Below are 16,833 nucleotides of genomic sequence, written 5' to 3'. Positions count from 1 at the left end.
AACTGCCCCCTGCTTTAGCAACCTTCTATATAGACCACACATTTTGTTTCCCTTAAATAATTTTTCCCTATGAAAATCTGTATTCATTGCATCTGTCCATAAAGTCCACCTGGGGCCTTTAACACAAAGCTTAGCAGTGATCGTAGAACAATTTTCTAAATTGATTGCACTTACCACAATGTACAATCAATCGTGAAAATCAAGCATACAATTAAAGGTATTGTTTAACTTTGTGAGCAGCCGATTTTAAAAATTCTCAAACCAAGATGAAACATGTGTACAAGTGCATGTATTAGAACTAATAAACCCTGAAAACAACCATTATTGAGAATGAAAAGCTAAAACTACAAGGCAAACCCCGATTTTGTAAATAGGCGTCTAAATAGTACAAATAAGTGTATGGGATGAAATTAAGATGGTGTTTTCGGTCACTTTATATTTCAATTATAGAAGCACTAAATAATTATTTTCGAATGCAATTTTTTCTGGGCTTCATTTTTGTAACATATCACAGACACAGGTGACAAGTGTGACCTTCTAGCTCAGATTTTTTTAAAGTCAAACCAATGTTAACCAATCACTTTAATCGCTATTTTGTGTTACAGGACCCACATCAAAAAGGCCATGTTTTTGGATCCCTCAGGTGGTCTTTACATACAGATTTCACCTTGCATTCATATATTTATTATTGCATGAGAGCACACACTAATAGCATACTCTTCACACAATGCGTGTGCTAAAGACACTTTCAATGGTTTGGGTGTTCTGCATGAAGGTCTATTCTGTTCATTTCCAGCTGGATGAACATGAAGTGTTCAAAGTTATTCTGGTTTATTCCTAAACCAGAATATGAGTTTAGATTCTTCTTTTTAAAAGCTTTTAAAAAGAAATATCACATAATAGTCTGTTGTTACTGCTGTTCTGTTTTAGTTTATGCCGTGCTTGCATTTTGTATTGACAGACATTTAAAAAAAAGCCCCCCGCTTTCATTTTCACTAAATATGATATCAAAATCATACTGCATGCTTTATGTTTGTATCTGTCACTGACTAAATGCATGAACTTCACTGTATCTCTAACCGGTTATACGCTCATTAAATCCAAATTAAAATAATGAATTATTGTGATTTCTTTCTTTGTTTAGGCTGGAGGAGTGGAGAATAAACCACCAAGTCCTGTACAAGTTACTGGATTAGCCTCACCGGGCAGTCAGTACAGTAAGTAATAATTGACCTATTTATATGCCCCTCCCATTTATAGACATAGAAAAAGAGTAAAGGGAAATCCCATGACCCAACAGGGACCCAGCCTGGATCCTTGCTTGCATGAAGAGTGTTCTACCGATTGAGTCATCCAGTCTCCCATCATGGCAATATGATATTCTCACATTAACCCATCTCTTTATCTGTTTTGGCACAGTTTAGTACTTGTTCCTATGCCACAGGACAGTCCCCCCCCCCCCCCCCCGCCCTCAATGTTTGGCAATTGCTGGGTAATTGCTAGTAAAGATTCATATTTTTCCCCCAAATATGATTTCTTGAAATGTGTAATGAAAGAATATATAAGAAAAGGGGAGGTTTACTTGATTATTTTCACTACCAGGATGCTGTAACATCAACAAAATGTGCAATTACTTCCCAGAATAAGAATAGCAAATCATTCTCTCTTTCTTCCCCAAATATGATTTCTTTAAATGTGCAATGAAAGAATATATAAGAAAAGGAGAGGTTTACTTGTTCATTTTCACTGCCATAATGCCGTAACATCAAAGGTTATGACCAATTGTACAATATAGCACAGCTGTAAATCTATGACAAGCCATTAGAAAAAATTACCGGTACTTCCCAGAATGAGAATAGCGAATCATTCTCTCTTTCTCTTTGGTTCCTTGAAATCAGATCCAGGAGTCATTCACAAGTACTACAAGTTTCATGCATCGCCCACGTCCCCTTCGCCGTCACCTCCTCATATCCCTAGGGTTTCAACAGATCCTAGCATGTCCTCTCAAGGGGTGGGGCTTTACAGAGGCTCCTCCCCTCATTCGCAGGGGTCCGGGACTTCCCCTACCAACATTCCATCACCGGCTAGAAGGAAGTGTAAGTTACATTTTTTTGTCATTTGTAGACATTGCTGTGTATGTCAAGACTAGTCCCTCGGGTACAATGTGCAAAATAGTTGAATGCACAAGACAGGTGATATGCAAATGAGAAAAGCCAAAAGCGGCAGTTTTCATTGCTTTTTTTTTAATTTCAGATGTATGAAAGTACCAAATATTTCAATTTTGTAGATCTGACAATAAACGAACTCTTGATTGAATAATAATGAGTTACAAAAGTGGCAAGTTAACATGTTTCGGAAAGAGTAAGATCTTATTAAATGATAAGACTAAAAGTAGAAATAATTTCATATTCATGTAGTAAATACAAACAAAATAGCATGAAACGTCACCATCTCCCTCATTTGCATATATCACTGCTTTGTGAAGCTATGCAGAAATTTAGATTGCCAATAACCTTGTAATGAGAAATTTCATAATATTTTGATATATTTTGATGAAGTTTTCATTGTTTTATAGAAAAGTTAGTTGTTTTGGATATACATGACCTTTTTGGTAATCTTTTTATGATGGATACAGGTGCATTACAAATATCCATATTATTATTATTATTGTTTTTGGTTACTGATATGTATATATATATATTTAAACAATCCACTATCTTTTCTTTTATTTAATGATAGTATCATCACCTGCAAGGAGTTCTCCTCAGTTCTTTACTGGTCCTTCCTCACTACCAACCATCGCTGGTTCACCGACCAAGAAAGGCATTGGTAATGAGATCAGATTCACCATAGGAACGCATTGCATCAGTCCATCAGAGGTATGATGTCTTCTTATATTGACTTTACAATATAATATTAATAGTTCTTGTATAGTGCATAACAAATTATGAATAACGTTCCAAAGGACTTGGATATTATTACCCCGGCTGTAGCTCAAGCAGCCTTCAAGCCTTCATATATTATAATAATGATGATCATAACAATAGTGACTTCCCTAATAGAACATCATCTACGTCCTGGCTTGTGCTCATCTTTTCAATTCAATTCAAAAGTTATTTCAATCAATCAATCATAAAAATACAGGTATATACAAATTAGATAAAAACATGGGATTGGGAGCCCCTGGAAGTTTTTATCTCAAAAAACTTGTGGATGGGGCACCACCATGATAGAATTAAATACAAATAAATATAAGACATACATAACAAGTAAACAACAAAAACATTGAAATACACAAAAAAAAAAAAGGGATAATATAGGGGAAATAAACAAACAAACTCTTCATTTACCCATCACACAACTAAGGCGATATGGAGACCGTGCGTTTTCATCAATTGCTCCACGCCTCTGGAGCTCCCTCCCTTCTTCATTCCGTGAAATTGACAACATTGAACTCTTCAAATCGTCTCTCAAAACTCACTTATTTCAGCATATGTGTAATAATTACCTTAATTTTCGCTACCCCAAATAGCGATTTCGCCGAGATCCGGGAAAAATCCCTGTAACGCGCATTGCATTATGGAATAGCTTTTCGGTATTACAACTTCCTGTTCGGAAGTCCAAAGCACTGTTTTGCCATTCAGATCAACAGTGCCGTCATCCACAACACAAGGTCGCTTTTGCTCGAAAGTTCGTGATCACAACCCTCTCTTTCACGATACAGTTTAACGGCCTTTTCTGCTAAAGTCACTAATTCTGCCCGACGCTTTCCATTGCACGGTATTCCTATGTCAGTTAAGATTTTTTTAAGTTCCGAAACTGATTTTTTTGTCCATTTTGTGGTCGACGAAAAATTGAACGGAATGAATGCTGTAGTGTATATATTTAGCATCTAGTCGAATACGATCGTGATGTCAGGCCGGTCGCTAAATGCAAAATTTCAAGATATTCATTTTTTGTTTTATTTTTTATAACCAAATAAAAACATGAATAAAAATTATTTTCACGTGAAATATATATTTTATTTATAATTCAAATGGAATCAAAACTGACCAAATTAAATACAAAGTATTATAATCTGTACATATTACGCTGATTGGCATCGATTTCAGCATGGTGGAAAACTAAGTATCGCGAACCTCGCGCGAGCATGACTCTGAACCGGAAGTGGTGATGACGACCCGACGGAGTGAAAATTATCTCGTCTCGCGCATTATGAGATTTTTGTTCCTATTTGGGGTAGCGAGAATTGGATGAGCCTGCGCCTATGAATGTTTTTAACAGAAATATGGTGCAATGTAAATGCTGTGGATCATCATCACCATCATGATAGTTATGATAATGACAATAATATGATGATGATTATGATGATGACAATGATGATATGGTATTGATAATGATGATGATGATCATGAGAAAGAATGATAACGATAATGATAATCTATTCCGAGGTGTAATATTATTACTCCTCAGCTTAAGCTTGAGCTGTCGCTTCCAGTGCTGAGTGCATTGAATAACTTAATCTTGGTACCCATTCACCTTGGTTTAACACAGCACTATTTGATTTTTTTTTTCTCTCTGAAGAAATACATGTCATGTCTGGGAATTGATAAATCTCAATCGTTGTATTCAAATCTTTTATAACAAGATTTTTGGTCTAAAAAGAGTTAAACTTTAGGTGATTATAGAGTACAAATTATTACAGATAGGATTTACCATCAGAAAGGGTCACTAGTCGTGTAGAAGTTCTTAGGTAGGTTCCAAGCAGCTTAGTAAATCACCCCCCTGATAACATTGCTCCACAGCCTCTGAACATGCCCTTTGCCAAGTCTCGTCGTGTGAGGGCATCCTCATGCTGCCTGGAAGGAGAGGGAGCCGACACCTCGGATTCTCCTGGACGTGATGCTCTGATCCCAAGGAGTGCAAGCTCTAGTCGTCTCTCTGAGCCGTTATGCCTCAAGACTGCCTTTGATAACCTGGCTATGAATCCTGGCAGCAGCATAGAAGGGATACCAGGTAAAAACCACACATCTTTTGACAAAAACTAAATTCATAACTGTTTAATTATTTGGTGGGTTTTGTCAAAAATTCCTTTATTTTTCTCTCATATTACTGCTTTTATTATTTATTTATTTATTTATTTACATTTGTTTGTTTATTCATTCATTCATTCATTTGTTTATTTATTTGTTTATTCATTTATTTATTCACTCATCCATCCATCCATTCAATTGTCATTGTAACATTACTGTTTTCCACATGACTGCCTGCATAATCATTGAAAGTCAGGTTGGACTTTTCCTTTGATTAATTTTACACCCCATTTTGATGGTCTAAATATGCAATAAGGACTGTAATTTTTCCATGGAAATGCAAAAAAAGTTCCTATGATTTTGGTGTACTTTCTGTATCACCAGGTGCTATCGCTGCTAGTCCCCCGATGAATCCAACCAGTTTCTACATAGGTAGCCAATCACGGCGAAGCTCAGTGCTGACCGAGGGGTCACCGTCAAGTCAAGGGTCAATGACTTTTGCCACCTCACCTCCTTATATGGAGGGACCTATCTCATTTGTTGCTCCAGAGCTTCCAGAGGAAACAATCCTAGCTGTAAGTTCAATCTCATCTGTGTTTTTAAATAGTTGTAATGTTGGGCAAAGGCAGTTTAATAGTTGCTTGGTCAAGGATAACCCCCCCTACCCAAAAAAACCCAAAACAATATACCGTTCCAGTTACTGTTGTAGGCATGATTGCAATCTTATAGGTTAAATAGGAATCACATTCAGATTTACAGACTCGGAGGAAGTTCTTGAATGAAGTTATCCTGGGCCCTGTCTTATAAAGAGTTGCGATTGATCCAATTAACCACAAATAAAGGCAAGGCCAGCAATGTCAACATCTAAAGTACATGTTTTTTCAATACGTTTTCTAGATTTGATGTGTACTCATACATTCACCGTTTTCTTGACAATTCAGTATGTTTCTCTTTGTTTTCAAAGGACATTGTGCAAATTTCCTTAAGAAAACATTATGATATTGATGGATTTCCATATAGTTTAGATTGATCGGATCAATCGTAACTCTTTGTAAGACGGGGTCCTGTTAGAAGTTTAAGTATACCACCATACCATGAAGAGTGCTTTTGATAGGCATAATCTGTTTGTAGCGGGTGTACTCCCCTTGCTCTCACACACACACACTTGCTGTGTCCACTTCAGCATTCTCAAGCAAGGTGTATTGCAAACCTCTTTCTCTGTTTAGATAGAATATGGTTTCTATTTTATCTAAAAATGTCAGAATTTGTTGAAATAAGTGGGTGCCAAGATGAAGGCTGGGCTAAATCCTGGATGATGATAATAACCAACTACAATAATTAGAAATGAAAAATTATACAATTGAACACTCTGTATAGAAGAGCACTTGGTAAGGGACATAATTATTGTTATTATTGCTATCGTGATCATTCTTTATTTTATTTGTTCTGCCCCCCTTAATGTTGACAGCCGGAGCACACAGAAACTGTAGATAGGCTGAATGTTATTCTTGGTATCGTGGAGGCGATTGTAGAGGTGGCGAAGTCAAGAAGCGTTCCCCTAGCAGAATCTATCTACAATCAAGGCTCATCTATCTTCAGCAACTCACAAGTCTGCTTTGTCAGTGAGAACTATAGGTAAGTAGAAAGGAAGAGAGGGATAGTTAGAGAGGAGGATTGGGTGGGGGTAAGAGAGAGAGAGAGATAGAGAGATGAGTAATAGGGGGGGTGAAAGAAAGAGAGGGTTGGAGTAAGATAGAGAGAGAGTGAGAAGATGAAGAGGAGGAACAGAGAAAATAAAAAAGAAAAAAAAAGAAAAAGAAGCAAGGGAGAGATCAGCGAAAGGAATTAATTTTCAGAAAGACAATACATTGCTAAACCTTGGATGTGTCTAACCAAAGACTAATGAAAGGACATTTGCCTTCATATATTACCAGGTGCTCACCATTTTAAAATCTGTTATAAAGCCTTCCCCCCCCCCCCCCCTTTCCAATTCAGAGACCAGTTAGTCAGAGTGGCTACCCTGGATATATTAGAGCTATTTATGACTATGAGTATCATTATTACTACCAGTATAATTATCAATACATGTATTTTCTGTTATTGCAGGTTAGCTGAGCAGCTTGTTTTGTATACCCGTTCCCTTGAGCTACTCAATGCTGCACTTACCATGGCCAAAGAAGAATTCAGCGCAGCAAGGTTAAAACCCTCAAATGCGGTCAAAACAGGTACAGAATGATTTAATTTACATTAAAGGAAACCAAAATACAAGGAGAAAATCTATCTTATCAGAAAGAATAAAATGAGAGAGCAATCTAAAACTTGTTTTATTAAAAGCTGTTATAGAATAAGCGAGTTATGGAAGTTTGAAAACTTCTGTTGTACTTTCTATGGGGATCCTCAAATTGGCAAACGTGCTTCAAAATGGCTGATTTTGTGGACAACTCTCCATTTGTTTTGTACACAAATTTTCAGATCGTCCTCATTATCTTTCAAATTGTATCTTGCCTCCTTCTGAGCACAACATATGTCATGGGAAAATATAATTCACACCACATATGTCAAGGTCAGGAGGAGATAATGTGAAATATGTAAAATAAAGGGGAATATCTGAAAATTTGTGTACAAGACAAATGGAGAGTTGTCCACAAAATCAGCCAATTTGAAGCATGTTTGCAAATTTGAGGATCCCCACAGAAAGTACAACAAGACTTTTTAAACGTCCATAACTTGCTTATTTCATATCGATTTTGATGAAACTTGTTTATAATGTTCCTCTCATTTTACTCTTTCCAATAAGATTGATTCTCTTCTTGGGTTTTGGTTTCCTTTAACCACAAATTCTGCATTCCTAGTAGAAATGTGTAAAAAACCCATCTGTCACATAATAATTATTTTTTAGGTCTTCTCCTAGAGGATGAACATGTATTAATTGCCATGTAATTTGTAACTGTGTTCCTGTTTTGTGTTTAGAGATCTGGGGTCCATTGCAGAAAGAGTTGCATTTAAACGCAAGTCAAAAAAATCAATCACGAGTCCCAAATGCGCGCTGTTGATTGGTTGAAAATGAAGTTGCGCATGATTTTTAGAGTTGCGATTGATTGCAACTCTTTCTGCAACGGGCCCCTGGGCCCCGTCTTACAAAGAGTTGCGATTGATCAGATCAATCACAACTATGGATGGCCAGCAACGTCAACATCTATAATGCATGTTTGTTCAAAATATCTTCTAACTATGATGTACATTCATGCATTTATTGTCTTCTTGAAAATTCACTGTGCTTCTCTTTGTTTACAAAGGTCATTGGGCCAATTTCCTGTAGAAAAAAAATTATGACACTGATGGATTTCCATAGAGTTACGATTGATCGGATCACTCGTAACTCTTTGTAAGACGGGGCCCTGATGTAAATAAATTTATCTTTGAATTGAATGGGCTATGTAAAAACAATAACCTCTATTTACATTTTTTCGTTATAATGCAAGGTTCTTGAGGTATATTACATGTACTTTCCTGTAGGCATTTTACTAAATTTGATATTTAGTGCTGAAGGTATTGAAGGAGACTGAATAAACTAATTTTAGCATACAGATCAAAACTACAATATGAGTTCTTAGTAATGGGATCCTTGTAGCCTTTGTGTTATGCTATCAGCAGTATTTGATAATTCAGTATTTTGCTGGTAACTCTGTTAATCATAATATGCTATAAAACTATGTTTTTTCTATTTTTATCCAAAGTGCATCTCATTGGACTATATACTGTCAATAAAACATAATTTTTGCTGTATTGAGCGATCTTCACACGCACGTTTGTCCATAATAAATATATATTTTCTGACCTTTGCAGTCCTTCAGGATCTAAATCGTGTCTACCACCTCTGCCTAACGAAGAGCCGTCAACTCTGTGAAGGGAGCCCTCTGCAGTCCTTAGACATCGATCTTAACACTGCAATGATCACTGCTGATAAGCTGATGTACAGCTATGCCATTGAACAGTGCCAGTCTGCTGGTATGGACGAGATGTTTGGCAACTCGCAAGAGGTGAGTCTGATGCACAAACGACTATAATTGATTTGTAATACATGTAGACTAATCATATCCACTTAATTTTTATTTTTTCTCACCTAATGTTGATTCTAGTTCTTGATAAATCACCAGCTCTGCCATTGAGCACTCCCTTTACTATTATAGATGATTGATGCTTTACAATTATAAGTAATATCATGAATAGTGATGGGTTATCAGGGTCATTTGGTTTATTGCGCCCCAATGGCGTTGCTCTGACTATATTGCCACCAAGGGGAAAGGAGCGAAGTTGTAAACAAATTTGGTAGCACCAATTGGGATGATATCTTAATGAAATTTACCTGATCTAAGCCAGCTTAGTTTTTTTAATTTTAATTTTTGTGGTCATCAGTTTTGAAAAAAAATCAAATCGGGTTCTGATAGAAACGGTCAGGAACAGTGTGTTCTACTATACCGACTCAAGTCACTAGTCATCAAATCTTTGAATTTCTTTTGTGATATGGGACTATTAGTGATCGCAGTAAGCCTGTTATCCTATTTTCTCTCCTATTCAGTGCTTTCAACGATATCGTACTGCTCAAATGCTGCTTCATGGGCTCTGTCTTCAGGCTGGGACAGATCATGACAGAAATCTACTCTTGAAATGTAAGTCAGAGTTGCAAACTTCCTTTTGAGATCATTTATGTAGAAGAATAAATCTTTTTAGATGAATCCATTGCCATATCAAAGCTGAATGGTGACAATGATGTTACTCTTATACCCCTTCAAAACTTCCATATTCTACGCAAGCCTTTGAAATTGATGTCAAGAATTCGGATAGCCTAAGTACCTCCACCTCAAAGAGTCCACATATCCTTCATTGTAACCCCAAGGTCAGTAGTTGACATCCAATGTACAGTACACAAGCAATAACCTGTACTCACATCATATAGGCCAGCATAACTGGCTCTCTCACCAAAGTTAGCCTAGCCATTGCTGGCCCTGAAGCTTTTCCAGCCTGAATCTAATCATATCAGAATATAGGTTTACTCTTAGATAGCCTGACAGCCTATTCAATGAAATGATCAGATCCAGGTCTCTCACTCAAATATTTTTACATGAATACATGATCAGAGGTTTACTTCTTGCAGTTGGAGGGGTTGGAGCTGTGCAGTTGTTTAGAAGTCTTTACTGTTAACCTTAGCTAGTTATTGCTTAGATTAAAAGAATTCCATTCTGATCAGTTTACTGTATAAAGCCTAAGTACACACTCTCATTTTGTACTACATTTTGACATAGAGTAACATTTTTGTTTTTCTTTGTTGTCTCTACAGTTAAAAATGCCCTTGACCAAAGACTGCTTTTCCTTGAGAGACAGCAGCCTGCTGCGACTCCGATGATTGGCCATCTCTAGGTATGGTCGTTGGTAGGACTCTGAGGATATGTCAGGTTAAGAGGTAAACCATCTTCCAAGATATCCATGGCTGATAACCTCTGGAATTTGGTAATCTGTGAGGATGTTGCTTTCGCACCAAACGGCTTTGTCAAGGACTCACGGATCTCCCAACCGTTGATAAGTTAAGAAGTTAACCATCTTCCAAGACCTCTGTGACTGGTCACTCCTGCAATGTTAGGGGCTGGAGTTATCTACATTGGCACTAAATGCCTATCTCAAAGACTCAAGAATCTCCTGACCTTTGATAAATTTAGGAGTTTCCCGCCTTTCAAGATCTCCTCTTGTCATCAGTTGGAAGCTTGTAAGCTGAAGGGACGGTCACTGTCCTTTCCTTTGTTGTCAGCAAAGGCTATCTCCAGGATTACAGGATATCTTGACAATGAATAAGTGTAGGATTTGACTATCTTCCAGAACCTTCATAATTGGCCTCCCCTGAAAAGTTGGTCACCTTTAGGAAGTGCTATTTCTTAGGTTGGCACTTAATGGCTGTTTGTAATACCCACATATCTGTTGTGCTTAGGTGAGTTTAGGAGTTCATCATCCAAGATCCCCATGAATGGTCTCTCCTGGAAGTCTGACCATGTCTAGGAGGTTCCTTCTTGCTGGTTGGCATCACTGGCGGAGGTAACGATCTTCTAAGATGAAGATGACTGATCATGTCTTGTGTTTGATCATCCCAAGAACTTCAGCAATCTAAAAGGACCAATGTTTCCTTGGATAACTTTGATGGAGAACTTCAAACTTATAAGTCTTTTGGTGTTAGTTTGGTCAACCTATGCTGCTGTGCGCAAGTTCATCTTGGGCCTCAATGAATAGTCAATCTTATTCTTGGACAAGTGAGAGATAATGAGGAAAGTACCTGTGCTTCACCTGAAAGACTCCTGCAGATGCAGATGTAGGCTTATAGAATGCTTAACTCTTTTGTGTTAGCACAGGCATTGAACTGTCAGACAACATACTTAGAACCCCTGAAAGTAGTTGATGAGCCTGTGTGGGTTATGGTAAGAGAGGAGTAGGACATGACATATGTCTGGTCAAGAATTTGTGTGGAAATCTCTGAAAAGCTTGTGTTTATGAAGTTAGGAATATGACAAGTTGATGTGTTATTGATTGTGCAATCCAGATTAGTGAATATTCAGTTAGAGTTGAATAAGTTAAAGAGTAAAGTATTTATTGTTTATTATTTTCAGCTTTGGTTTACAAAAGTGAGGGAAGATGAACTTTATATCTTAGAGGGTTACTGGTGGTATTCCACATTTTTGTTCTCCCTATTCTGCTCTTTTGTTGTGGATTCTACTTTTCAATGCTTGCGTCTCCTTTTATGCCCCCCCTTATTACCCCATGCTTAATGATTCCATCCTATGCAATATGATATTCGAGGCAAGAGACTTTGATAATCAAAATAGTTCAATAACGCTTTTTATCAGCATTTTCTGCCAAGTTATGAATTATAAGTTATGAATTATGTACCAATAAGATGATAAGTTCTGCATAAGAGATACATGTACATGTATGTTCTGTATAAGAACATTTTTTTAAGTGTGGAATAACTTGAATGTAGTTGATGTAGATTGAATTTGAACAGGAAGTTTTCTTCTTGAGAGAAATCCCAGTTGAAAATCTTGACATTGTACATGTACAAGATTAAACAGTTAAAATTGAGATTAAGGCAGTAAATGATTCTCCGTATGAAGAATATTATATTTTTAGTACATCATTTCTAAGATTAAGGAACAGTTGCTATTTTAACTGAATAATTTAATCTGTTTGTTGCATGCTTACTTCATGCTGCAAATCGACCATTTCCCCCATGCTTGAATTAACATGCTGAAATATAAATGTATTTTCACATGGTAAAATGTACTGTTTTCTAGATGTGTGCAGAATGTATTATGGTGCTTTTATTAAAGCAGTGTTTGAACCCCGTTCATCCCAGGATGTAAACATATTTCGTTATGGTTTAGAACTAGTGAAATCATTTACATCTTCACCGAGTGGTTTAGTGTAGATTTTGTTGTTGTTGACAACAGAGGAGATGAATGAATTACAACAACAAACATTGCATGTGGCACTCTACCTGAATGCGATGATAGTTGTTGCCTAATGCCTCAGAAAAGTTTACGAGATTGATGGCGCATAATGAATGCTGTGTTTATTGTTAATGCCTCCTTTGTAAATGGATCCATTGTTGTAGCTTACATTTCATTCTTTTGAAAGCCTTTTCACTGCTAGAGTAGAAAATATGTTTCTTTGATAACTTTATTTTTTCATTAAGAATACTCTTTATGAAAAGAGTAAGTCTGGGCAAGACTCCCATTTTTCATCATTTTTTTTTTACTCCACTTTACTTCCAAAGCTAGTGATGGACACAAGTGGCCACAAATGATAATAATTTATCCTCTTCCCTTCCGGTTTGCATTATGCTTCCGCTAAAGGTGTCTGTCCTCCAAGAAGGTCAGCGGCACAGTGAGGGTCCTCTTATAGACTCCTGTACTATTGTTTAGTCTTGATACAATCCCCTTTTAACAAAAGGATTACAAATATATTGTTGAGTTTGGTATAAACTGCACTAGAACACCCTATGCGATCTTTATCGGGAAAACAGAATTGTTTTGAGGCACTCTGTAATCCATTTGGCAGCATATTTAAGGTAGGAATGTTCTGAAGAGTATTGTGGGTAAATATGTTATTCTATTGAGTTTAGATTATAAGACTACATGATCAAATGTTGCATTCTGGGAAGGAAGCAGGGGCTGTTTAGAACTCCAGATGACGCTATTCAATGTGATTGTGGCATTTTGCCTTTAAGAGAAACACATAACAAAAAGAGTAATCACATACATGTATAGGAGAAAATATATTTTGTGTGGAATTGACAGTAAACATGCAGCTAGGGATTGTGATTTCGATATAGTCAGTACACGAAGGAGAGTGAGAAATTTTTCAGCTTTTGAAAATACCCCGACACAGTGCAATACTGAAATGTGTGTATCATACATCAACGTATGAAGTTTGTACAAATAAACTGCAATTGTATATAAAGAAAGAATACATAGCTAGTGCGGCTGCAACTCTGCATAATGAACAGCCCATATATATGTAAAATATGCTATAAAAACTGAAATTGTGACAAGCATGAGACATGATTTAATTGTAAGATATAGAACTCATATCATGAACATACTGTCTGTGGTGTGTTGTGTTTGATAGCATTTTTAAGTCTCCCAATTTGTAAGAAACAGTATTATTGCTTTTTTTTTCTAGCAAGAATTGTGTTCTTACCTGTATATGTTGATGTACATGTATGTTCTTTTTATATTCAGTAAAATACTACTCATGTGTGGAATATGTACTGTCTTTGGGAATAGGATGTTGTATGTTATTCACGTATACAGTATATTATTATTTAGCACTGCAGAGGGATCGCTCCCTCTATAGTTCATGTAGACTATACCCATTTATATCATTTGTTCAGGCAGGATGGTAATATTGGGCTATAAGATTTTCAGTCCAAACAGTGATTTGAAGCTGATAACAAGCAATACGTCACAAATCTCTGTGGACTTTTTTTTCTGTCGTATAGCTTTCACTTTAAAAGCATTTTACTAGAGAAAGGAATCACTGCTTTGTTTATCTTTCAAGTTTTATATGCATAGATCTTCAGAATCTTTTACAATAGAAAACTGCGCTAGAAGCAATATATACATGAAAAAGGGCATTGCACAATATCATTTGTGGTTCATATCTCCATCCTATCTATTAGATGTTTTCTGTGGTATACTGCCTAGTTAATCAAAGAATATGAAAGATAGTTTGGTGTTTCATGGTTAGATACAAGTATTGCTTTTATTTATTGAAATCATTTAAAAGGATGAGTAGGATTAAGATAGCACATCGCTGTGCCTACAAATTCTGTTTATTTACAAGACGCACATTACTTTCCATTTGGGTACTACCTGTGCCTATGTGTTTTATTGAAGTTGTATTGTCTTGTGAAATGTCTTTATCATGCGATCATGTCTGTGAAACAAGTTTGTAACTTTGTTTCATTTTGAAGTAGAAGGTCTTTGCTAGAACTAAGATGCACTAATATTTATTATTATGAATATTTTTGTAGTGTATTGGCATTGATGTGTGTAGAGGAGAGAAAGAGCCCAAATATTTATAGAAAAATCTATTTTGCAAGTCACAAAGTTCTATGTTGGGACATGTGTCATATAGGTGTTTTTGTTCTTCAGGACTGTATGAAATGGGAGTACATCATTTTTTTTTTTAAACCAAGTGCACACCTAGTTACCAAGAATGCATTTTGCATTAATTGGAATGTATTTTCAGAAGACAGTGACAGCGCCATCTCTTGTTTGCTTGTTCTTTTATGTTTGATGTTGGAAGGGACTAGATAAACGTAACACACCCCTTTTGATGTGTAAACAAATCTTTATCCCCTGTCATACACAATAGATGCAGTTTTAGCTTCTATTTTGAAAGATTGCACTGCTGGTATGTGTTACGGGGAGAAGTCCATACCTGCCAAAATTTTATTTGGATGGAAATAAATTCCCCATTTTAATGTAAAGCAAAGATTGACTCATCCATGAAAATGTGGAATTCCCACTGTTGTAACCACTTAATTCAATAATGCAGGCCCTTATTGTAAAATCTGCAAAAATTGAAATATTCTATGATTTATATAATAACATACAAAAGAAACTAATTTGTGGCTTCATCAGTTCTTTCAATTGCAGATCCTCCTGTTGTGCATATAATTGTTTGTGAATATATAAGGGAAACTTTGGAAAAATATAAGGGAAGCTTTTGAATGTTATAACTTTCTTATTTTACATTCGATTGTGATGAAATTTTCATTCAACTTTGTGGTTGCTCTATTTGCCTATTTTTGTCCAAATCAACTTAATTTTTTAACGGGCGGATGGACTTACCCTTTGAAAACAACATCCAATGTTATTTTGAAGCACAAGAGGATAAAAGCGACACAATGCACATCCTATTCTATGCTTCGATATCCTCCATTAATATTATCATATGAATGATTTACTACATTTTGATGATTTATTTGTTTAGGTCAGGACCATTACATGTGTAATAGTGCATCCATAGATAGGTATATGTATTTTTTGCTGGTGCATGTATCTATAGGTTTTCTTCGCATTCCTTCCCTCATTGCAGTTTTCTATTGCCACTTGAGCAAAATGAACATGAACATTGCCTTTGAGTTTTGACTAATCTGCTCCCATCTTCACCTTCAGAAAGTTCTTTTTTCTTTTATTTTCCCCTTTTTCCTTCAAGCATTGTCTAGAACTTGCCGTTTCAAGTCATGTCCTTTGTCTTTCTTAGAACCAGTCATGTCAACAAAAGTCTGTTAATCCATCCCACAATAACCATGTCATCCTGTACAAGGTCTAAAAATTCAGTAGGTAGGGCAAAGTACTATGCAAACATCGAAGTATCAGAATGCTTTAAAAAGACATTCATACAGATTCATTCCTGGAGCTTTTTTTTTTTTTTTAATCTTCCTCTTGAACGACTGCCAAGTTTCCTAGTGTTTCACAGCCTAGTGTTTGATGTGGTATCAGCACTTTTATACCATATTAACCTCATGTTAGTGAGATAACAGTTCTTAATAAATGATAACTTATCAGGAAGGTCTGTATATGTTCCATGTGCTTGCATTGGCACGTGTAAAATAGAGTCATTATCCTGTCAGCAAATAGTTTTCATGTGATAGTTTGTAAAAGGTAGTGAGTGCATCATTGTGAAGACTGAGGACAAGATAAGTTAACAGCTTGACATGAACATATGTTTCTGTCAAGGTATACACTTACACTGCTCTCCTTATTGGTCCGTATGATGTGAAGTCTTATTGGAGAGGAATAAGGGGGGGGGGATGGAGGGCACTCCACAATATTTGACCATCCCCCAAAACTGTCTATTTCAATTATTAATGTATGTCCACTTGCTTGATCTGTCCCCTCTCTTTTTTCAAATTGTGCTCAGTCTTGTCTCCCCATCTATTTTGAAATCTTGAATGTCGTACATCGGTACAATTCAAAATTTATTCATTGCTTATTGAGTTGCAGTATATATATATATATTGTATTAGATCAGGCTGCATTTGGACTTTGACATCATTGTCTTTTTGTACCATTATAAATGCCTTCTTATCTCTTTAGGATTTTATGTAAACTAACCCAATGACAGTAAATGTGTAAATATCATGTGTGTTTTGTCACAAATGGGAAACTTGTTTCTGGTTTTAATGTCTATTTTGAAGGAATTGTGTCTGTGACATAAAGCATTGATTTCCAGATTCTGGTTTCTA

General features: G+C 36.2%; 1 protein-coding gene across 2 annotated transcripts in view; it reads left to right on the top strand.

Moving 5' to 3' along the window:
* The window catches only part of LOC129282878 (serine/threonine-protein kinase unc-51-like), a 42,929-nt gene extending 28,099 nt beyond the window's left edge, over nt 1-14,830 (top strand). For both annotated transcript variants that reach the window (XM_064113532.1, XM_064113524.1), the window contains 10 exons: nt 1,145-1,217; nt 1,899-2,096; nt 2,740-2,879; nt 4,806-5,016; nt 5,418-5,608; nt 6,502-6,668; nt 7,140-7,258; nt 8,880-9,073; nt 9,613-9,703; nt 10,372-14,830. In XM_064113532.1, coding sequence (XP_063969602.1) covers nt 1,145-1,217; nt 1,899-2,096; nt 2,740-2,879; nt 4,806-5,016; nt 5,418-5,608; nt 6,502-6,668; nt 7,140-7,258; nt 8,880-9,073; nt 9,613-9,703; nt 10,372-10,451 — 1,464 coding nt within the window. In that variant the 3' untranslated portion in view covers nt 10,452-14,830. The remainder of the gene's footprint in view (nt 1-1,144; nt 1,218-1,898; nt 2,097-2,739; nt 2,880-4,805; nt 5,017-5,417; nt 5,609-6,501; nt 6,669-7,139; nt 7,259-8,879; nt 9,074-9,612; nt 9,704-10,371) is intronic.
* Nucleotides 14,831-16,833: the final 2,003 nt, after the last annotated feature.

Source organism: Lytechinus pictus, chromosome 2 (genome assembly GCF_037042905.1).
Source record: "Lytechinus pictus isolate F3 Inbred chromosome 2, Lp3.0, whole genome shotgun sequence".
In the NCBI taxonomy this organism is placed as follows: domain Eukaryota; kingdom Metazoa; phylum Echinodermata; class Echinoidea; order Temnopleuroida; family Toxopneustidae; genus Lytechinus; species Lytechinus pictus.
The sequence above is the reverse complement of the archived record's forward strand: the minus strand, read 5'-3'. Positions and strand labels throughout refer to the sequence as shown.